The following is a 25462-nucleotide window of genomic DNA, read 5'->3' as shown; positions in this document are numbered from 1 at the left end:
TTGTTTTTTGGTAACTGCAATCCCTTTGGTATTTCAGCATTGACCAGAAGGATCAGACAGAGTTCAGATATAAAGCAAACAAGAGTACAAATCCTCCCTATCACGAGAACTTTCTCAGTCAGGCTGTTTTATCTAATTCATCTAGTCTTCTCATTCTCTTTTACTGTGGAGCCAAAAAGGTTCCTCATCTCTCTTCTAAATCTGAAAAAAAAAAAAAAACAACAGACAGAGGCTAATCATGCAGATACTGCTTCCATAAGATGAGACAAGAAGATGGACATATTGTAATTCCTGTCACTGCCTCTCTAAAAAGGAGTGCAGGTAGTTTTTCGTCTCACAAGAACTGGCAAGAACCCTGTGCTATCCGGCTCAGTTCATTTTATTAGACACTGATCCACAAGAGAGGGGGCTGATTTATTTCTCCTGCGAAGCGGGATGAACTCCTGGACCCCTGCCACTTGCTAATTTCCCAGCCTCCGTCGTCATGGTGATGATAACATGTTCATGGCAGGATCGGTTGGCATGGTGGAGAACCTTGGGAATACCCCCACCCCACAGACCATCTCCCACATCTTGCCTAAACACCCCCCCACCCCCAACCCTACCCTACACCAACCGTCTAACCCCCAATCCCCCGCAATCCAATCTACTTTGCCCTTTTCATTCCAAGAGTAAGTGCAGGAATGAATCTTTCTCTAACTCTTACTGTATCCTTCTTTCTCATTATTTGCATAGACTGTCCACAGAGGTCTATGATGCTTTATTAATGTCATCACAGCAGATGTTTGACTTAGTTCCCAGTTCATTCTGGCTGTCTCCAGGAGAGGGGGAAGGTCGTGCAGAAAGAACCCTTAAAAAATCTTTAAGCACACTGGAAAGTTTTTAGTTAAAACATGGCACTTCCAGTTATTTTAAAGACACTTCCAAGTCCAAAGCACTTTAATTTTCTGAAATTTAAACCTTGCTAGGAACCCCATTTAAAGCAGTTTCGTTTATTATGGCAGGGTTGGGTTATTAGCCATTTTTTGCATCTACTTTTTCATCTTACCATTGGAAAACATTAGGAAACATTAGGAAATAAAGCAAAAAATAATTGGCCATTACATTTTAAACTAAAAGTATGTGATTTATAAATATTTACTTAGATGTGTTATGACGATACTAAGCATGGATTCAATTTTGCCCTGATCGTCTCTGTCTATTCACAGCAGTCTAAACTGTTAAATTGATCAGCCACCAGCAGGCTTGCTTTTAAATCTGGCCTTCTTCAGCTTTATTATACACATCCTTTATACTTGCTGTACTCACACGTCATTGCTTAAACGGTCAATATCTTTGAGCCGATGCTCTAGATTCCCAGGGGAATTTTTGGAAAAATCATAAGCAATCACAAGAAAAGGTCTCGATGATGACTGTTTGTTCTTCTGCTGATCCTCATGAATCCCATGGGGTCACATGTGCAAGGCTCTGCCAATCACTTTAGCTTCATCATTTAAAAATATACAAGGTTAACCAACAGAACAAGGAGAAAAATGAAAACAACCAACAAGGCCTTCTCTGTGTATTTCATATCTCTCCAAGAGCAGCTGAGCAGCAGTGCCCTGCTTTAAGCGATTAATGATTTTGGATTTCATGCACATCTACAGTATTTAGGAGCAAATATAAGACAATCACCAAGTCCTATCTTTGAAAGAAAGTTAAGAAATTGGAACTGAGCACATTCGTAAGCAAAGAACTAAACATGAAGAAATTATATACGTGTGTGTTTTTTTTTTTTTTCAAAGTATATTGTATTTGACCCCCTATTATGTTATTTTCAAAATCAGAATAATGTATAATTATACTGTTTTTTTCCTTTCAGGGAACTATAGATAGCTACCCATTAAATGCCTACATTAACGTAATAAGCCTTTTTGATGTACGGGAGACTTTTGTGTTCCATATAAGAGCAGAAGTATAAGTTTTTATTCGAATCCAAGCCTTCCATCTACACAGGCAGGCAAATGTTTTTGAACAATGTATATTTTGGTTGAAATGAATTCACTCTAAAATAAAATAACAAAAATGAACCATGCAACATGTATAACTGTATTGAGAAATGTTTATTATTAAAAGCGTGGTGAATTCGGGAAAGATTAGAAATGACTGTTTGATGTGAACAAGCTAGCTCTAATCCAATCTCAAAATGAAGCATGTTAGGCACACCGTATATTTGTGTTTTACTTAAATCAGTTAATACTAGCTCTGTGTATGAGTTTTGTATTGTTTTTTTTATTTGTTTTTAATCTACAGGCTTAACAGTGCACATGCCTTTAATAAAGCACTCACTTATGGTTACATCTCAGAAATTTCAGATCGAGCACTTAATAAGTTCCACAAAGGTTTCCTCTTTCCTTATTTAACTGTCATTCTGCTTCTCTTTCAGTACTATTGGTTAAACTGAAATAAAACATAAGAAACAACAAATAAGTAATAAAGGAAATAACTGTTCTGACACTTGTGTCTTTGTTATTTGATATACTTCCAGTGCATACATATATCCACATCTTATTAGCACTCATGATTAAAAAATGAAATTGACAGGGAAAAAAGGATTCGAACACCACAAATTGCCAACGTTAGTACTTTGTCGCAAAGCTGCTGTTGGCAACTACAGCTTCGAGATGTCTACGGTAGGAAGTAATTAGCTTTTGGCAGCATAGTGGTTCAATTTTGGCTCGGGCCTCTTGGCAAATTGTCTTCAGTTCCCTGAGGTTACGAGGGTCCTTAAGATGGCCTCGCAATTTCAAAATCCTCCATAAATTTTCCGTGGGATTCATTGGGATGCAAGGCGTGAGTTATTGTGGGTGTATGTTTGGGGTCATTGTCTTGTTGAAACGTCCATCTTCTTCCCAGATTCAGTTTATTGGCCGATGAGATTAAATTCTCCTCTAATATGTCCGTCCCGCTACATCACTCAACTCATGTTTCCTTCTATGGTGTGTAATGCCCCTGTACTGTTTGCGCAGAAGCAGCCCCATATCATGATGCTCCCACCACCATGCTTCACCGTGGGTATAGTGTTCTTGGGATCATATGTACAACCCTTGTTTCTCCTAACATGAACAGACACATTATTGCCAAAGAGTTCTATTTGGTAATTTCATCTGACAAAGTATATTGTCACAAAAGAGTTCTGATTTGTCTGCATGCTTTTACATTGGCATTTTTGTGCTTCTTTTTTTTTAGCACAGGAGTTCATTGGGTTGTTTCTGCTGCTTTCTGGTCGTCCTGTAACTCTTTATAAGTGGATGCTAGTTTCTTTTCTTACTATCCTTATCATTAATCTAAGAGTGATGTTTGTGTGGTGCACCTGTCCAAGGACTATTGTTTGAACCCTCCAGCTGCATATTATTGAACCGAGTGTACAGACCGGGATGTTTAAGGTCTTTGCTATGGCTCTGTAGCTTTTTTCCATTTCAGCTTCATTACCTGCACTGTGATTGCTACTTCTTGCGTGAAATCTTCCCAACCAATGGCAGCGTCTTTTATCATGACACCAGGTGCGATTTGCACGTGAAACCTTTACAGATATTTTTTAAATATATTTACCCGTATACTTTTATCCCTATCAATCTTATTTACAAACATATCTTTGTTTATGCTTATGAATACATGGGTTTTTTTGTTCATAATTATAATTACAAACTTTAAAAAAAAAAAAAGACATTATGCACTGGACGTACAATTCATGGTATGTTCAAGAGAATTTCTTCATAAATGATTGCATTTGGAATGTATGGTTTGTTGCTTGCTGCTTTTCTGTACACACCAAGTCACACAAGTGACCAACACATACACACTTTAGAGAGCAGCCCCTTTCATGTTGCTAGGAAACAGACTCTCCCCATAAAGCCAATTCATTCTCATTATGTGTTTTGATTTATTTATTTAGATTTTTCAGTAGATATATGAGAGTGTGAGTGTATAGAGCGTAAATGTGTAACGCAGGTGATCATTAATATAAGATAGCATTAATATGCATGAGCTCTCTCTCGCTCACACACACACACACATACACACACACATACATACATACAAAAGTGTGTGTAAAAGCAGGGCTGAGATTCAGTCAGAGTGCGCAAATTGAGATTTGCACTTATGCGTGCACCTTCTGATATGAAATGTTAAGTGTGCAATAACCATTCTTTGAGCTGGCCAGCATTTGGAGAAAATTATTTCTGTAGGTTATTACAGAAAATTAAATTAATGCTTGCCCGCAGGACAGGAAATAAAATTTAGATAGAATTCATTTCCTCTGGATCCTGTATGGCTTTACTGCACGCGCTCTGTGATTTATATTTGTTCTAAGGCTGGGTTCAATCTGCTTCTCACATCATCTTCCCTCCATACTTTAATCACACAGGACTACTTAAAATCCTAAAAATGCATACCTTTCCCTTCACTGGGATTTTAGCTTGTCTTTTATCACAGATCTAAGCATTTACATCCCTGAGACTATTCCTGTTATACGGTTGTTGTATGGTGTACACGATATAGGAAGCCCATGCAGCACATAGAGTTCAGTGATGTGCTTATTCGAAAGAAGAAACATGAATACCATGTCTAAATGTGTTTTGTTCTCGAGAGTCACTGAAATGGCCATCCCATTTCATCAAGCATGCAGTACCTAAGAAAGATGGCTTGCTATTTTAGGGACCAAAAAAAATGCACACCCTGTTAAGGGATATTTAGTTAAACTGTAAATAGGGACATGAGAACTGAGCCAGAAAAAAAACAACAACAACAACAAGGAACCAACCAATCCTGGGGCTTTCATTTAGTTTTACCCTTAATGTAAATCCATTAATTATGAACCAGAGATGAATTAAATAAGGAGGTTAAAGCAGAGAAAAGAGATTGAAAACAAACTGTCACTAGCATAGAGTTTCCTGTGTCTTATTATTAAAGGGATGTGTAATACAATTCATGGAAGTATCATCGCCGTCGTCGTCGTCGTCATCAGCATCATTTATGACTGCTCTTTATGCATCTTAATAACTGCTATATAATGTAGGAAACCTGTTCCACTCTGATGTCACAACCTGTTAATCTCATGTTAGTGCACTAGAAACTTCAAAAGGTGCAACAACAGTCCACCAACCACCCCCACCCAACCCCAAACACACACCCCACTCACTACACACACTCATACACACACCCACTCACACCACCATCAGTCGAACTGATGACAAGTCGCCGGGTTCTCTAGATGAGCAATTTACTCTCTCAAAATAAATAAAGCCAGCTCCTTATGATCAAAGCAAAACTTAGACAGGAGAGAAGAAAAAAAAACAAGATAATGAATCTCCCACAGTGTTTACATACTACAGGCGCTCTTCTACCTGCCAGTGGGAAACATTTACATATAATTATTCCAAACATAGCTGCCACCGCTCTGGACCTTCCCTACGCTCTGCTCCGGGTCTTCCAGGCTGCGCATTCTCTTAATTGCACAATGTTAATATGCAAGCATCTGGGTCAGGACATTAGTTTGCACCGGCACTAATGACGGATACAAGCAGCTTCCTGACGGTGTAATGAAGGCATCTACGTCACCTGCATCCTAATGCCCCTTTAGTATAGGTTACAACTCGATCAAAGTAAGAATAACTGAGTTCAGCATGCTCTGCAGGAGAAAATAATGATGAACTCTCGAATGTAAAAGAAAAAGTCCTTGTATATGGTTAAATCCGGTTAAGCTAATCACTGAATAGTTGTTTAAGAGGACCACTTCTGATACTCTATCTAACATATTTTGAAAGAGACAAAAATGAATTGAAAAAGAGTGTACGCATCTACAAACGCAGAAAGCAGTCATGTCAATCTCACAAACAGGAAAAGACATTTACTGCACATATCTGCCAAGCATTTAGAGCCAAGGTGAATGAATATATACCAAATCGAGCACTAATTAATCATTTTTTAAATTATTTGTAGAGCATAATTCCGCCTAAAGACAGATTACAGGCACTCAAATTTAAAAAAACAAAAAACAAAAAATACACACACCGTATTGCAGGAGCACCTGCAATAAACAGAAAAAAACACCCATTCTTGGTTGCTATAGAAACCTCAAGGTTAATTTCCTTTTACTTTCAGTACTGACATGAGCCATGTAGAAAATGAAATAAATCAAGGAAGACTCATACTGAGTGGCTGGTTTAAGGAGAAAAAACAACGATGTTGCTTAACTCCACCTGTGTTTGCTCAACAAATTGTTCTCATTTGCTGAAATTACTCTTGGACAAACATAACCAGTTCTCATTTAATCTCACCCAGATCCTGATTTAGGCTAATTAAGTAAGATGTCTATCATCACGACGATGAAAATAAATAAATAAATAAATAAATTAAAAGTCTGACAAGCTTGAAATGGTCCCGACGTCTTCGCTTTTGCACACAGAATTCAGTTGTGTTACGACTGTCTCCCCGAGCCTCCCGCAGCACGTTTCCTTTTCTCCTCCATCTGTGCTGTCTAGAAATGATCTGAAGATGAAGAATAAATGTTGCTCACTCTCTCTGAACTTCTCCCTTAATGAGCTGCAAACGTAATTGTTACTTAATCCTCACAAAAGCCGGTCTCTGCATGACATTCGAAAAACCAGTTAATTTGAAACGTGCAATAGCGAGGTGCTGAAATTGAGTCACTTCCAGAGCATGAATACAGTAGAGGCCCAGTGGGCGTCTGTGAGGTCTGTGAGTCACTGGCCGGCTCGCTGACAGTCATCCTGCCATCTGTTTTGATAGGTGGGAGAAAGTAAATACATCAACATAAACCATGCCTATCAACAACAGTAGGGTTTGGGGGAACTGGGAGACTGGCCGGTCTGTACGCATGTGTATGGTGCACGCTCACCCGAAGGCGACCTTGTCAGGTTTACGTGGGTGTGTCGGCGGGCTCGCTGCGGCAGGCGGAGGCTCCCTCCTGCTCCTCAGGGACTGGCTCCTCTGCACCTGCCTCAGCACACTGCTCTTTAGCTCCAGCAGCGTCGACATTGCTCGTTCACCACCTGCGACAGAGACGGAGTTTGAGTCAGTACAGTATGAGCAGTATCTCTTTCTGCTGCGTTGCGTTTGTATTTCTTTCTCCAAATTGGAGGGAAACAAAAGCAATTAACCCAGTGTCCACCTCGCTGACCAACCTTTGCCTGCGCATGCAGAGAGCATAATGAATAATTACTGTAATCACAGCTGGCATCCAGTTCTGCATGCATTCTGTGCACAGCTCGAAAAGATCCTGTGTAGTGTTAATTGACATGTGTGTGCCAGGCACATTTGTCTGTGCCACAGCGAGTGATCAGTGGTGTAAGATCAAAAGGCGGCAATTACGCACCACCTCCGTTATGCTTGCAGAATTCTGACTAACCGTTTCCAAACGCAGAAAGATGGAGTACGACTTCGCTACACTGTGTGTATTGCAGTTCCTGTGTATATGTGTACGTGCACCTTTCCGTATCTACCCTAATAAAGTACACCATTTGTGCCTGTAGTGTGTGAATGTAGTGTACATTTAAAAATTTTAAGTATATAAGGACCACCGTTGCACTTTCAATTAGCTTTTGAGAATGTACACTTGAAACACACTTTAGAGTACAAATGATATCAATGGTATCAAGATGCTGGGTACTAAGGTACCACCCCAGTGATAAACAAAGATCTTTTTTTTTTCTGCATGTAGTCATTTTTCCTTCACCTACAGTGTGTGATCGCTGTGAAGAGCAATGCCTCCTCCAGTCTGTGACAGGGCAAGGCAACAGAGACAAGAAAGAATACACATACAAAAAAAAAGAGCAGTGAAACAAATGCTTCAAAGAAATCGAGAAAAGAGGAAGATGACAATTACAATGCGAAGGGTTTTGATGAACTGAGACGTCTCTAATAGACACACAAACACCCCTTTCAGAGACTGACAGCAAATGTTCTCTTCTGTTAAACCTCTAAAGGTTACGGGGAGGAGCGCTGAAGCCTACTCATGCTCCATCATCTACATGAAGACTGCGTAAGAGGAAACAGAAAACGCACAAAAGTGATAGCACAAAAGCTTGGAGAGCATTTAGATTCCATTCTGCAGCTTCATAGGCAGATTGACACATCTGTTAAATTGGGGGGGAACAAATGGAACCGAGTCAAGGTTTTTAGGCCAATATACGGAAAATAAAAGCAGTCTACTAGATATGTACAACTTGTAAATTTTTGCATGGACTCATATATGATGTAGGTGTAGGTCAAGAGCTTCGTGTAACGTTCACATCATACATTAGGGAGGAAAATGTGATCTCATGACTTTGACCATGGCAGGATTGTTGCTGGAAGGAGATTCAGGAGATCTGCGGAATGAATCTGCACCTGACAAATATGCAGCATTTATGTCATTCAATTCAGTCATTTCAACACAAACCAGAATCTGGCCCAGTATTAATTTGATATTCCTTATCAAATTTACGGCGGTGTATTTTTCTGAGGTGTATATTACCCCTAAATGTCTATTTAAGATCTACTCAAGATCAGGAGGTTTTTAGTAATCAATTCAACTTTGTACAGCTGTACAAGCCTGACATTTTCCCCGTGTTCCTCATGGCTGACCGGAAGTGATGTCAACTTTAATTTGTTCATTCTAGACAAACCTCAGAAATGCCACTATTTATCCGGGAGTTCATTCTGACCTTCAGTTTCCACACCATTTGCCTGCTGTATTGATATCTATAAATTTTGAGCAGGTTAACTTAATACATTATTTTTTTAAAAGCCCTGAAAGCCTGCCTGCCCCACGTTTTAGTTCCAGAGCAGGAACAGGAGTGGAGCGTTTAAGCAAATGTGAAGCTCCAAGCCTCAATGCCATTAACCCAGCAAGACAAAGACCAAAGGCAACAACACTCCCCATCACCCTAATAGAACTGGACGTGCATTAAGAAAGGTCAGGTTCCCAGAGTGAGCTGCACAGATTTCTCTCACCTAATAGCTATTTTCTCTCTTCTCTCTCTCTCTCAAAAAAGGCAGAGAGAGAGAGTGAGAGATAACGATAAAGGCATGCAATGCATGGGAATCTTATATCTAGTTGGAGCCTATAGTTTTCAGACCATAGTTGTCACTGGTGGCAATTAGCAAAGGAACTGTAAGCAGCTGCCTCCAAGGCAAACCGGTTTCAATTAGGCATTGCCCAGTCCAGACCGGTTGTCATTCTGTCTCAGCCGTCAGCCCCCGTAAAAGCTGCCATGCCACCCAACACATGGCACCAACTGCCAGGGGAGTGCTGGCACAAACCAAAAGCACAAACATTGGCGTCAACAGCCTTTGCACGTGCACACACATACACTCCTGGTCCATGTGGATGACAGTGTTGCTTAACAGAGTATCTTCTATGGGAGGCAGCCAGACAGCCCCAGCTTCATCTGCTAGGGATGGAGGGGTCTCTATGGTAACGGCTGAGCCAGACACAGGTACACAGGAATCCACAAAGAACAGACTTTGTGCTATTATATCAATATTTCCAAGCTAGTTACGCCTGAAAAGGAGAAACATTGGCTCTTGACTGGTATTCGGGACTGTTTGTCTTTTTGAAGCTTGACAGAATTTCTGAAAAGTCCTCCTTATCAACTACGTCAGCAAGGCTGCTATTTTTTGGTTTAGCACTATACTTCTAAATCTTCCTTCAAAGTACTCAAATTGATATGTGGCATGGATTGGCAAGACAGACGCAGTCATTCTCATCGGAAAAACCCACCACCTCCTGCCATGTTGATCATTCATACGGATTAACCTACTGGTCTCTGTCAAATAAAATCAGCCAAGGCTGCTGCATAATCCCCTCATTGGGCTGACAAGCTGGAGTCAGCAGCATATATTTCTTCAGTCTTGTGTGTTTATAGTCTGAAGCGAATTCTTCCTGACATGATATGACATCTAAAGAAGGAAACCTTTCACACCACAAGTCTCTTTGATTTGCCATTTATCTTTGAAGATGCAAAAGTGCTGATCAACGTGCTGTTCAAGAAAACCAGTGCGCTGTCTAATCCTGGCATGATCACAGATATTGTGCATTAATAAAGTCATGCAGACCTAAGCATAAATATTGTATGTGGATGGAGTTGTATTTAGGGTGAAGATGTGTGCCTTCTCTCCATTTAGCCATGATTGCTTCGAATGAAAATTCTCCTCTCTCTATCTTAAGGCTGTCAGGATAAACAGCAAGGGTGAAGTCAAGCCAGTGCTTCCAGAATTTGGAAAACAGCCCAAATGTCACACGCCTTTTTAATTCTGAGCCACTAAACAGTGGCACAAAAAGGTCAGCAGTGGGGTGGTGATTTAGCCCAAGCCATAACCAAATGGTACGTGCAAACATTTTAACCTTCAAGCCACTCACCAGATAACCTAATCAAATCGAGTCTTGAAAGCACAACACCTTAATCAGACCACACAAAAGCTCTTAGAAGTGCGCGAAGGCCTGACACACTTTGCTAAGGGTGAGGGGCCAGACTGTGTTGTGGCTCCCCCTGATGACACCATTGTGTGCAAGAATGAGTCAGTGCCACCATCTGTTTTGAAACCTGAGTGGCGCTTAATAAACATACCCATTAGCATGCAATTGTCAGATTACAAGAGAAAGGTTGGATGATGGATAGTGTGTCTCTTACACTTATATAAATATATGGTAAAGATCAAGCCATATTTAACTTATCTAGTTTTGGTTCCTCCATCCATCCATTTTCCATACTGCTTATCCTACACAGGGTCACGGGGGAGCCTGGAGCTTATACCAGGGAACTCACGGCACAAGGCGGGAGACACCCTGGACGGGGTGCAAACCCATCGCAGGGCACAATCACACACACATTCACACACTATGGACAATTCTGAAATGCCAATCAGCTTACAACACATGTCTTTGGACTGGTTCAATTCAATTCAATTCAATTTTATTTGTATAGCGCTTTTTACAATAGACATTGTCTCAAAGCAGCTTTACAGAAATATCAACATGGTATACAGATATTAAAGGTGCGAATTTATCCCAACTGAGCAAGCCACTGAGTGGCGACGGTGGCAAGGAAAAACTCCCTATGATGTTTTAAGAGGAAGAAACCTTGAGAGGAACCCGACTCAGAAGGGAACCCATCCTCATCTGGGTAACAACAGATAGTGTGAAAAAGTTCATTATGGATTTATATGAAGTCTGTATGGCCTTAGGAGCAGCCGTAGTCCCAGCAGTCTGGAATTAAAGAAGATTTGAGCTCCATCCAGAGGCAGAAAGGATCTGGATCTCTAGTATCTCCAGAAATTCATGTGGGGCTCGGCGAAAGGAGAGAGGGAGAAAAAAGATTATTATGACTGCGAAGTAGTAGAACAGAATCTAGTCAGGGTAGGCTTGAGTAAACAAATACGTTTTAAGCCTAGACTTAAACACTGAGACTGTGTCTGAGTCCCGAACACTAATAGGAAGACTGTTCCATAACTGTGGGGCTCTATAAGAGAAAGCTCTTCCCCCTGCTGTAGCCTTCACTATTCGAGGTACCGTCAAATAGCCTGCATCTTTTGATCTAAGTAGGCGTGGCGGATTATATAAAACCAAAAGGTCGCTTAGATATTGTGGCGCGAGACCATTTAGTGCTTTATAGGTTAATAAAAGTATTTTATAGTTAATGCGAGATTTTACTGGGAGCCAATGCAGTATTGATAATATCGTTGTGATATGGTCGTACCTTCTAGTTCTAGTTAGGACTCTAGCAGCTGCATTCTGGTGGAGGATACCGGCGTACCCGGAGGAACCCCTGAAGTACGGGGAGAACATGCAAACTCTGTGCACGCAGGCTGGAGGTGGGATTCGAGCCCCCATCCACAGAGGTGCGAGGCAAATGTGTCAACCTCCCACCATGTCCCTCCAGTTTTGGCTCCTATGCTATTCAACACATTGTACATTGATCTGGAATCAGGACCTGGAAAAATATTTTTGCAATATTAATGCAAGTTTGTTATACAACTTTTGTCTCTGTCAGGCATGTAGTGCAGACAATAGGAACCACAGCACTAAGCATTAAGATCAATAAGCAGATAAGGACCATAATCCCCCGGGCTTTGATAAACGTTACGTAAGAGCGTTTTGGATTTGGTCTGCTGTTAAATCCTTGCTGGCCATTTCCTAAGAGACTATCTCCGACCACGATCAAGCCTAACGTCAGCCATGATACCACTCACACTTTGCAATGGAGATCGATCTACAAAGCGAGACCTGTCAGTCTAAGCATGAGAGCACAGAAAGTAAGAATACTGGTAGTAGGTGTTAAAATTTACAACCATTACAGTCGTGAGGAAGAAAATGCTGAAGGGTAGCTTGACACACATTTGTAGTGTAACAAATTAGAATGGCATTTGAGAGTGCAGTGTAATTGATTTGGATAGAAATAGACAGCTAGTGGAACTTGCATTTTCAGTGTTTCATGCCTGCAGCTGTGGTGAGATGGAAGCAGTACAGCTTTTGTAAGAGACTTAAGCCCAGAACGACTGTCAACTGCTATTGTCTACCTCTGCTGAGTAGAATTTTACTCATTCATAGTGCCAACAAGATAAGAAATTATGCAATGAACTATGTTACTGGCGGGATTATGGCTTTAAAGTTGCTTACAGCAATGGCTTGTCTGAAATATGTCATTGATAAATTCCGAACAAAAGTGATCAGACTCATGTCAAAATTAGTGAGCATCATTCTCTGATTAAAGGACTATTTTGAAGTATGACAGTGAAATGCAGAGCTTGGGAAGTGCGACACTTGGTTCACTTCATTTCTGGAAATATCTAGCTAATGTTAGTCATTCCCTCCAGGACTTTCTGCAATCGCAGAAATGAACACAAAACTAAGCAAACTCTGCAATATTAGGAGGATCTAGCAATTTTTCAAAATGACCTCAGATTTTCCACAGATTTGGGCTAAGATGCGTCATGTGACATCATCACCATGCGCATTTTTGGCCACAACAATCACAAACAAACTCCTGAAAAAGAAATCCTGTACAGACTGGTTAATGGACACGCTCTAATAATGAATTAAACAGCTACTTGTCATCAGCAAACAGTTACCCATTTTGGCCATTTACTGCTTCATCGCATTAATTCAACAGAAAATATTCAACACTTAACACTATCACTCATAATCACTGCTAAACTTAACCAGGTAGGTAATCAACATCAAATACAATACAGATAACAAGCTCTACAACTTTATTTGTCCTTAAATTGGTGCTTAAAGTTTTGTATGTCGACAATATTTTCATTTCTGGTTTGCATAGGTTACAAATAAGCATGCATCCTATACTGCATAAATTTATTATACTCATAAAGGTTGATAAATATGGTCATGGATGTTTGATGGTCTTGTTTATACCGCTAGTAGAATGCATCTTCTATATATGCAGCGTAATGTTATCCGTGAAAAAGTAGCTTATTACATTGCACTATTTTGCTACATTATAAGCTACATTATTATGTATATAGCTCAGCTACTTCCACACTACTAAAATATGTAGCTAAGTTTGTAGCATCATTCCTGCTCAGCTGTTCCATGCCCAGGTGTGTGCAAGTAAGCAGATAAAACGTATAGAGTGGATTTCAAGTGTGGCATTTGCATTTAAAATGAGTTTGTTAACTCTCAATATGAATTCCAAAGAGCTTTCACTGCCAGTGAAGCAAGCCATCATTAGGCTGAAAAATCAAAACAAACCAATCAGAGTTTTGGTCACAAACATGAATTGTGGCCAAAGCAACTATTTGGTGCATTCTTAAAAAGAAAGAACAACACTGTTGAGCTCAGGACCACCAAAAGGCCTGGAAGACCATGGAAAAAAGACTGTGGTGGATGATAGAAGAATTATTTCCCTGTTGAAAAAAAACCCCTTTCACAACCGTTGGCCAGATCAAGAACACCCACCAGGAGGGAGGCGTATCTGTGTCAAAGTCGACAATCAAGAGAAGACTTCACCAGAGTAAATAAAGAGTGTTTACTTCCTGGAAACAGGAATTAGATTATATTTTACCAAAAACATCTATAAAAGTCTGTACAGTTCTGGAACAACATCAAAAGGACAGGTGGGACAACTTACACCAGAAGTACCTCGAAGCACCTTTTTTTTGAAAGACACACACTGGAGTAATTTATCCATCCATCCATCTTCCATGCCACTTATTCTACACAGGGTGGTGGGGGAGCCTGGAGCCTACCCCATTGAACTTGGGGCATTTGGACCTGGCACCTAGACAGGGTGCTAACCTATCACAGGGAACAACTGCACACACATTCACAATACAGACAATTTGGAAATGCCAATCAGCCTATAATGCATGTCTTTGGACTGGGGGAGGAAACCAGAATACTTTGGAGAAAACTCCCAAAGCACGGGGAGAACATGCAAACTAAGCCATCGTGTCTGTTTGGAGAAATGTATGTAAAACAAATTAAACATGTGATTCCTAAACAATATAATCACAACATTTGATGTCAGCATGTCTAGACAGATTGTCACTGATTTGTTCTGTTTTGATTTCTTTTACTATATGCTGTACTCTAGAAGCCACAGAGTGAACGATGAGTGAATCAAACAGAGACTTGAACCATTAGCACAGCTCTGTTTAGTTTCTCTGACATATTTCTCAGTAACACATTTAACATGTCAGAGCTGGGTTTGAGGGAGTCTGCCCAGCATTCACTTTCCAGTACAGTCAGACACAGTCTGAAGTGTTTCAGACTATCACCCACTCACTTTTCTTCAGCCGTGTGGACCCAGTTCACCTCTCCACTAAATATTCTCCCACATATTCCCCATGTGGTTTGCTGTAATTCTCCACTCAATCAGTGTCTTGTGGGAAACTGGCTCCTGAACATCCATCCACACAGACTTAAAAAAAAAATTTAAATATCCTGACACACATCACGAATCTCACCGATGCTTGACAGCATTTTCTATGATTTCTCCGTTAAACCTGTCAGTCTTGGCATAAAATTGGCATCTTGAGACCTCGGGAAAACAAGAGAACTTTCTAAAGCTGAGTATTTAGTTTCAGAGGTTCAAAGATTCCTGTACTGTGTTCACTTTTTAATGTGGAATCACAAAACAATAAACAAACAACAAATATAGAAATTTAATTAAGTTAAACGTATATTTATTATGCACAGCTATGTGTTTAGCACAAAACTACATGAATGTAGCAGAAAATCTGCTAAAATGATAAACCTAAACATTGTATTAGGCTACAAAAGAGAATATGCAACTCACAGCACATCCTATCACACCTCTCGTAACCTACAGTATGCTTGTTGAACTAGTTAGTTCAGTAGGTTACAGATTCAGACGTAGAGTACGTCTCAACCAGCTCCCGAGTGCAGTAGTTCAGGATACTGATCAGGGAGTCGGCCATTTTAGGTGCTGTCCCTCAAAAAAAATCCCACGATGCACCACAAAACCCAGGGAGCATCCATGCTCACTATGTATCCTTACTGGAAACGACATCATGTTTTCTGAAGCCTCTCAGCTTGAAATAAATGGTGGACGAACTCTCAGGCAACTTTGTGTACAACTTGTTATCGTCGTTGTGGCTCTCAAATGATTACTCACGTTAGCGATTTTGAACTTTATTCGACGTTCTATATACGATTTGTTTGAGTCGAACGACTTTTAAGTGTTTAATGATTTTTTTTTAATCCACTAGCTCCCTACGATCCTGCTTGACATATGACAGAAATATGTCTGATTAAGCTAACAAATTTATATGACATGTAAAACGTACATATTTTTATGTTTTTAATTTTTTGGTTATGTTTTACAATGCGACCACATAGTCGTGTCACCGGATATACTGTTATCAGTGTCCCAATGTGTAGTGAGCCAGGGTCCTTACCAGTGCCCAAACTCGTGTTTCACCACATACTGAACTAGGGAGCTGGTTGAGACACGCCCATAGTCTTATGTAGACTGGATAATCGCATGTAGAAATACGGATGGCTTCGCAACAAACCCTCCTGCACATTCTCTAACGCCCCTTTTCTAACAGTCAGTTACTAAAATGCATATGCATAAGCCCCAAACTTTGGAAAAATATTGCTAATGAAAAAAAAAAACTGAAATGTTACATGTCTACATGATCGTTTATGTCACAGAATTTTTTTCACAGCATTAGTAGTCTACAAACTATATTTTATGAGGTTTGTTTTAAAGACCTGTCTGTACTCCTAAGGTATTTTGTGCTGTAGTTGGGTTTTCTAGTAAACTATGGATAAAAGAAAAAAAAACATCCAGAATTATTCACACGCTCTCATATACAGTAAAAAAAAGCTCATGTTTCTTTCATGCTGTATAATTTTATTTCACCATAATATTTTTTTTCAATCACACATGTTTTTTAAGCAGTGCTTTTTTAAAATGAATCGCACCCCTACAATTAATATTTGTTGACGCTCCATTTAGATAGAACAATAGTACTGATCTTCTGTCTGTCAAGTATTACTACTTTCAAAAATAAAATAAAATTGAGCATTGGTGCATTGATGCTGATTGCCTTCTTCAGTTTAGAACACACTACAAAACGCTCATTATTTTCCCACAAGCATGTGTGAGTCCAAACGTGTTGCTTTGGATGTATGGTTGGGATTACAGTTTGGGGTTTGTCGAGCGTTAACCTTCCGGCAGAGGCAGCCAAGTCTTGGCCTAAAATATCTTGGTACTTAGCAGAATATATGACACCATCAACGTTCCATTAAAAAAAGCTTGTGGATCACCAGCTCCAAAACATGAACGATCCACCATTAGCCTATAGTTTACAGTAACATTGTAAGAGGTGCTTGTTTGTACTGTATGTAGACATTTCCAGCAAAAATTTCCACTAAAAATAACAGTGGTCTCACCTGACCACAGCACATGATTCCAGTTGAAGTTATAATGGTGCTTGATGTTCAGATGCTGCTTTTTGCGAGATGCTCTCAGGAAAAGTTTCATTCAAACAGCTTCCTGCCTAACATCTCATTTTGAACTTTTACAAGCCTTAGAATCAAACTCGATCTTTGTGCTGTTCACTCAGCCTCCTCCTCATTGCATCCGGTTCCTGGAACGTTTTCAACAGACCCACAGCTGTAAGACTTTTAGCATGGTTATGATTGACATGATCGATGTACTTGTGTGTCTTTCATATCCATTGCTTTATGCAGGTCTGTCTCTTTATATTCTGAAAGCTCTTTTGTTTGATCATTGGATGAATTGATTGATGGCAAAGGATTATTTCATGTAATAATACTCTATGCAACCTTATATTATACCCTAGGGAAAAAGTTGAAGGTAACTATAGAGCGGTGAAGTTACTAGAATTTCAGAATTTTTTTTTTAAGATGTAGTAGTTAATTGATTGTTTTAATTGTGCGTAACGTTCATTTTATATGCTCATTTCACAGTCGTGTCTTGAAAGGTGCCAATTATTCTGGAACTGACTGTCGGCTTATTGTTAGAAGCAAACCTTTAGAGCAAAAACGTCCGTGTCGTTTGGGGAACTGTTATTCATGCAATGATATCAATGAGTTTTTAGCCACTTGTCATTTATCTAGAAGCAGCCTTTGACAGCTTGATAGACATTTGAAGGAAAATAAATAAATAAATAAATAAACAAACAAGCACAAGTAAATACAAGGGAAATATGGGCAGAACACCATCTTACTTCATTCAACAGCAAAGAAAGAAAATTTAAAAAATCCCAGAAAAGTGTTTTTTTTACCTTCATTTAAGCTTTTTTTGTTTTCTCCCATATCTGTTCTGTAGTTTTCTTCCATTCTTTTTCTTGTATAGAACAGAAAAAGAATATTTTGTACCCATATTATGAACTAAAAATGAACAAAGGTGCATGTATTTTTTTTTTCTTTTTTTCTTTTCTTTTCTTTAAAAAAAAAATACATTTTTATGTCACTCACTTCATGTTCTGACATTCAATGCTTTCATTTACGAATGGATGTTTATTTACTTTTAACAGCCAGAAATAGAGCAAGACTTCTTTTCTCTTCTGTTGGTCATCACCACTGCTGCGTACAGCTCAGCACTCATGTTTTTTATACACAAGATAAAAACCCAACAATGAGACAAACTTAAAAAGAAAAAAAAAAAAAACTAGTTCTTAGTGTAATCCATTACTAGACTACTGAAAATACAAAAGTCTGCATCATTTGCTGAATCCCACTAATATAAGAAGTAAACCTCGCCCTTGGTCAGCTCTCCTCCTGCACTAAACATCTGCTGGAACACAGCTACAGGTGATGCAATGGAAATGGGAAGGAAAACCCATTTCAAACCACAGCGAGAACAACAACACCAAAAACAGAAGAAGATCTATCCATAGTTAAAAGCGCGCGAGAGGAACAGGACGCGATTCACAGTAAGACGCAGCGCACAGCATCTGTAAACAGTGTGAGGAGAAAGATCAGTTTGAACTGAAAAACAGCGCACTATACAGATTAATCCGTCACGAGTCATCTTAACTCACGGTTAAACTTGTGTTTAGAGCTGGTGTGAGTCGGAATGAGCGGCTGAGAGCTGGCAGTAGATGCGTAAAGATGGAAAAGGCGCTCACCTGTGCGCGGCTCACGCAGTGCTGTGCGGTGCTGATGTGCGCGCCTCGTACTTTTCTACGCGCAGGGGAAATGTGCGCCACTAGCTGGCGACGCTGCTTTAAGATGATGATGATGATGATGATGATGGGGAATTGGGGTGGTGGTTTGGGGGAAGGAAATGGGGTGGTGGTTTGGGGGGTACGAGACGAGACGCTCACCGAAGCCAAAGGGTTAATTTGCCTTTATTCGATGAAAAACGCTTCATTCCCCGAGGCAGCTTTGTCTCTTCCCAGTCTCACCAAGTCGCCGCAGATCCATATATGGTCAAGGGAAGTGCAGCCAGACTTGGCATGATTTGGTCTGTTGCTGTGGGGACGTCGGTTCTGCGCTCAGGCCAGATTAAACGTGTGCGTGCGTGCGTGCGTACTGACACGTTCTGCACACACATTTTCTCAACGCTGTGCTTTATTGTGCTAATCTGACTTGCCATAACTACACGATATGGCTAAGCAAAAGTATGTGGACACCTGACCATTACACCAACATATGCCCTGTCCAAAAACTACAGATTTAGTTTTTCCTTTGCTCTTATAATAACCTCCACTCTTCTAGGAAGGCTTTCTTCTCTATTTTAGAAAGTGCGTGGATGTTGTACTGATTAGTCAGTACCCAATGCACCGATGTCAGAGTTCCCAGTCAGCGCTCAAATTCATCCCCAAGGTGTTCAGTGGGGTTGAGGTCAGGGCTCTGTGCAGGACACTCGAGTTCTTCCGCTCCACTATGTCTTCATGGAGAATGCTTTGTGCACAGGAGCATTGTCACGCTGGACAGGTTCAGGCCTCTTAGCTCTAATGAAGGAAATTACAGCATACAAAGACATTCTAGATAACTGTGTGCTTTCAAGTTTGTGGAAGAACCACATACTTTTGGCCATATAGTGTAGGTTACCCAACGTAGTGCTCTTCCTGTGGTCCTCAAGCAAAAGCCTCCGCCGGTTTGCCTTCTTCTCATAGTGCAACCTGGTGTCATCTCTTCCCCAGGTAAGCGACGAACACACACCTGGCCGTGCACATGATGTAAAAGAAAACAGGATTCATCAGACCAGGCCATCTTCTTCTATTGCTCCATGGTCCAGTTCTGATGCTCACATGCCCATTGTAGGAGGTGGACAGGGGTCAGCATGGGCACGCTGACCGGTCAGTGGCTATGCAGCCCCATACGCAACAAGCTGTGATGCACTGTGTTTTGACACATTTTATCATAACCAGCATTAACGTTTTCAGGAATTTGTGCTACAGTAGCTCTTCTATGGGACCGGACCAGACGGGCTAGCCTTCTCTCCCAACGTGCATCAATGAAACTTGAGAACCCATGAGCCTGTCACCAGTTCACCGGTTGTCCTTCCTTGGCCACTTTTGGTAGGTAAGAACCACTGCATACCAGGAACACCCCACAAGACCTGCCGTTTTAGAGATATTCTGACCCAGTCATCTAGTCATCACAATTTGGCCCTTGCCAAAGTCGCTCAGATCCTTACGCTTGCCCATTTTTCCTGCTTCCAACACATCAACTTAATATATAATATTTATAATAAGTAATATATCCCAGCCCCTGACAGGAGCCATTGTAACGAGATGTTTTTTCACTTCACCTTCATTGGTGTAGCTATATATTGTTTAGTATATGTGCGCTTAACAAGTGTTTTCCCACAGTGGAAACCTGGATTCTGTTTTGTTCATTGGATGATTTTCAAATTCTTCAAGATGAGGAAACAGTCTAATATGGCCTCTGGTGTATGAACCAACACATAAATATAGCCTCTTGTATTATATTTAGACAGCATTAAAGTGTTTGCATAAATTCAGTGTAAACAGATCCAGAGCACAAACACAGAAGCAAAACAATGTTTAACAGTGCTCATTTAATGCCAGCTAATTTAGTACATGCATGACAAATTCCTTCCAGTTCTAACAAACAAACTTTATAACAGGAGTTTATGCATTAATTAAAGTTTCTACTAAATAGGTATAATCATAGAACAGTGGGTTCTACAAGATGGATCTTAATGTTAAGGGGTACAAACTGCTGTTTTGACCTCCAGCCTCCTCCTTTTTTGGAGTTTCAGGTCTTGTGGATAATCAATTGCTGGTCTGTCTCAAGAAGTTCATTCTCTCTTGGACAGAGGTGCGAGGTGGATTGTTTTGGGTCCTCCAATGGATTTTTTTACATACCTTGTGCTTAGCGACTTTGGTTTCAACGGCTACGGTGTAAATGCATATTTAGTCATGGTCACCATAGCCACCCCTACAGCATAGAGTGTAAAATTGCCAAATGATAGCAGAAGCAATATTTTTGTATGAATCTGTGGTGGCGGAGCAGGAGCTTCACCTCTTCACTTCAGCTTCATCCTCACCTACGCTTACGAGCTGTGGGTAGTGGGTAGTGATCAAAGAATAAGGCCACGAGTACAGGCAGGGAAAATGAACCAAGCCACTCAAGGACATTCAGAGACTGTCTCGGGTGTATGCTTCAGGTTGTTATTGTGCTGAAAGTTAAACCGTCACCCCAGTCTGTGATTGTGTGCATTCTGAAGCAGGTTTTCTTCAAGGACCTGTCTGTATATGTCTGCATTCATCTTTCCCTCAATTTTAACCAGTCTCCCTTTCCCGGCCACTGAGAAACACTTCCACAGCATGATGCTGCCACAACAATGCTTCACCGTTGCGATGGTATTACCTCATTTTCACCAGATGTAGCACTTGGAGTTCAAATCAAAAAGTTCTTTTTTTGTCTCATCCGATTGAGAATCATTTCCTCAAGCTCTCAGAGTCCTTTAAGTGCCTGCTATAATCCTTTTATGAGGAATTGCTTCCATCTAGCTTTCCAAAAAAGCCTGATTTATGGAGTATTTCTGAGATGGTTACTTCTGAAGCTTTGTTAGAGTGGCCAGTGGGTTCTTGGTCGCTTCCCTGACCATGACCCTTCCAGCCCGGTTACTGAGTTTAGTCAGCCCTAGGAAGAGTCCTGGTGGTTTCACACTTATTCTATTTGTCAGTGATGGAGCCCACTATGCTCCTCAACGCTTTAGATATGGAGAATAGAATTTTATATCCTCATTTGGAATTCTTGGCGTTCCTTGGACTTCATGGCTTTGTTTTTGGTCTGAAATACGTTGTGAATTGTGAGACATTATACACACAAGTGTGTGCCTTTCTAAATAAATTGAATTGAAAGTGGACTCCAGTCAAGTTCTAGAGACATAATCAAAGCAAACAGGGTGTAGCTGAACTCAATTTGGAGTGCTTTAATCATAGGTCTGAATAATAGGTCCTTTCTGTTTGTTTGTTTTTTTCTTTTTAATCTCATTAGTTTGTTACTGCTGCTGTGCCCCTCCCCCTCTGTGCTCTTATGCTTAGGGCTGTGATTGGGCAGTGATTGCATTTCAGTGTGGCATGACTACAACACACTGATGAAATGCAATTCAGTGTATTATTCTCAGTGTATTACAGTATATCCTCTCAGTGTATTACATTCCCTTCTCACACGAAGTCAGCATTTAATTCTTTAAAAAAAATCAACCCCCTGTGATTGTTTTTCACTGATTAGATCAAGTGATGGAAAAAGCAATGCAGTGAAGGTTTTGATTCTTTTCAGTGTGGCACATTGCTCTTATCTCACAAATGAATAGCAACACCATGTGTGCCCCCCCCCCCATAACCCCTTCCCCCCTCCAGTGAGATTGCTTTTCTATCTGGCACAGAATCTTCACCATACATGTCATGAGTGAAAGCGAAAGACATCATGAAGACATCATTCAAAATATCTCCACACATCCATCTAGATATAGCACCTAAGTGAAACCATATTGTGAGATATATGTGGAGATTGGTAGCGGAAGGGAGCAATTCACTTGTGAGTTGTCAGGTAGGTGAAATTGGAAATAAGATGAATGTTGTTTTTTTTCACATAATGTTTCAAGATGCCTATTTAGATGTATCATCCACCTGCTTCCCAGGAAAATAAAAATAAATGGCATCACGTCCCTAAGCGTATCAATCCTCAGACCATTATGACCACCATGTGTAACCACCCACCCATCTGCAGTGTCTCTCTCGCTATCTTGCTGCTATAAATAGACTCAGACACATTAATTACATGGTTGCTAGAGTGAGGTTCCTCACATCTCTGAAATTAGCCAATACACAGGCGTTAAACCAAAGACAACCAGTTGCCAAATTGCCAGTGAAAACTGCTAGGGAAACCACAGGCACAGGGGACCAAACTTTTATTGTGAATATGTCTAATGCCACTGGCCATCTCACAGGGTTATATCGCATTTTCATCAGTTAATGAAAATTATACCAAAGTGATGCTGAATTCTTGAATCTGATTGGTCAGAAGATCTGGCTCTGACAGAGCATTTAAGCTACAGAGAGAGAGAAAAAAAAGATGGACGCATTCATGTTTGACTTATGTTAGAAACAAACTAGCCAGCTAACTGTGATGAGTGATGTATGTTTACCTCCTCAAAATGGTTGCTTAGTGGTTAGTATTCTTCCCTCACATCTCCGGGTTTGGGGGTTCGAATCCTGCCTGCGCCCTGTATACGTTGAGCTTGCATGTTCTCCCCATACTTCTGGGGTTTCCTTCGGGTACTCCGATTTCCTCCCCCAGTCCAAAGATATTCACTGTAGGCTGATTGGTTTCCAAATTGTCTGTAGTGTGTGAAGGTGTGTGTGATTGTGCCCTGCGATGGGTTGGCACTCCGACTTGTGCCCCAAGTTCCCTGGGATTGGTTCCAGGCTCCGCATGACCCTGTGTAGGATAAGTGGTACAGAAAATGGATGGATGGAAGGATATGTCTGAATGTTGATTAATCTAAAGGAAATAGTTGTATGTACAGTCATCTGAGAAATGCTGCTCTGTTTACTGTTCGTGATGTGAGCAGCCATGTTCATTTGACATCACTTGCTGAACTCAGAGTTTAGGAGACCAATGATAGAGCAATGAACTTGGAGTTTAGGAGACCGTCCCAAGTTCCTGAGTAGGAATTCTTGGGAGTCGTTGGAGCGTTTTCTTAGTTTTTTCCTAGTAGGAGGTTGGAAAGTACGAGTTACAACATCTAGTCGAACACAGCGGTAGCCTACAAATAAACAGATTTTGAGTTGTTAGTGTTGCTGTTTAACAAAGATTTTTGGAGACGTGCGTTTAACATTTATGGGAGGAATCGCTGTTGTCACTGCATTATAACAGTTAGTAAGAGAAGGTGCAGCACACAGTAATGCCATAGCAGGTCAACATCTACCTGTGTCATCAACATCAGCAGAGTCTTCCAGACAGAGAAGTTTCCAGTTTGTTGTTAACATAAAAACTTGCATATTTCTTGTCTTATTAAATTCAAGAGGGAGAAAAAAAGAAAGGCTGGTCAGGGAACAAAGGTTTATAGGTGCTATAGTGTAAGTGATAACAGGAACTAATGTCCCACAACATTAAATGTAACTAAATGGTTAAAAAGCATGATGTGTCGCTACAAAATTTTCATCGTTGGCAAGTTTCTGTGGTGTAAGTGGAATAAAACATTTCCGGACATGCATCACACCACCTAAATGTTGATTATTTTCCTGTAACAGCGCACATATTTTATTCCTTATATCCTTGGACATACAGCACAAAGCTTTTGGAACACGTTAATCCAATAGCAAAATGCTAACATTACAAATAAAGGAAAGTTACTAGACTGGTAACGCCAGCTTTCATCCATCCTTTGCCATAGTAAATGTATTCGTTTCTCTGAAATCCCTTTGTAAATAGATGATGTTGTCATGCGTCGGGTGGCTCATAAGAGGCTCTCTAAACTTCACATCCCACAAGTGAGCCTTTCTGTTGTTTTCATATTCAAATCTGCAGAGCTTGGTTGAAAAGATCAAATGGCAATATCTGTTTTAAGATCTCTTTACTGACAACCCCTGCAGCATTCATATGTAAGGATGGCGTCAAAAAGAAGCGAACCGTTAAGTATTCGTCTGACGAAATTGTCTTTGATGATATTTTTATTAATTATGCCCATATTTGAGGATTGGATTGGAGCATCAGGTCTGCTTTCTTTTCAGTTTTTAGTACATATTGCGAGAGAATGTTGTGTCTTATGGATTCATGAGTTGTTATGTAAGCTGTGAGCCTTGGTTGGGTTGAAATGATGCCCTTGCATATGGAATACATGGTCGAAACGTCTCATAATTGGCACACATCATTTGGTCAGCATTGGGGATGCTTTTGCAATTTGGGGAGTGACTACAGAAGGACTCTGGCTGTTATTTTGATCAGGGAAAAAGGCTTGTAATGGCTCTCTGCTTCGTTTCCATGGGCACATCATTTACCCACCCAGATGGTGTGAGATTCATGAACTGGCTGCCTCATGGCATCTTTAAAATAAATGTTGTTCTAGTTACCCTCCAGATTGTAAGGAAAGGGAACAATGAGCAGAACATTTGGATTTCTTCATTTATGTTCATTGTTTACATTTTATTGCTATAAAGCTTCATGGAAAACACAAAACCATGGCACCACCTTTTACCACAGCATGCTGGGGTCCTGTCAGCAATATACATGACGTTCAAGACTGTATGATTGTTCTTTGATGAAACTTGGCTAATTTGCTTTATCATGAGCAGCATAATAAAACTGAAATGCAATTTCCATTCATGTGCTAAATGGGAGGCTAAATGTAATGGAAGCCCCTAAGGAAAGAGACATTTAGAAAGGCAGAATCACATCAACTTTCTTTTCTTTTCTTTTTTCTTCTCAGGCCCAGAGGATTAAAATAAGCTGTATCACTCCAGCGTGCAGGGCAATTGT

General features: G+C 40.4%; 1 protein-coding gene across 1 annotated transcript in view; it reads right to left on the bottom strand.

Moving 5' to 3' along the window:
* The window catches only part of baiap3 (BAI1 associated protein 3), a 35786-nt gene extending 28748 nt beyond the window's left edge, over positions 1-7038 (bottom strand). Inside the window, exon 1 of the mRNA XM_053613101.1 lies at positions 6899-7038. Coding sequence (XP_053469076.1) covers positions 6899-7038 — 140 coding nt within the window. The remainder of the gene's footprint in view (positions 1-6898) is intronic.
* Between the last annotated feature and the right edge of the window lie 18424 nt (positions 7039-25462).

This window comes from Ictalurus furcatus, chromosome 24, assembly GCF_023375685.1.
Source record: "Ictalurus furcatus strain D&B chromosome 24, Billie_1.0, whole genome shotgun sequence".
Lineage (NCBI taxonomy): Eukaryota > Metazoa > Chordata > Actinopteri > Siluriformes > Ictaluridae > Ictalurus > Ictalurus furcatus.
Note: the sequence above shows the minus strand (reverse complement) of the source record. Positions and strands in the feature narration are given on the sequence as shown.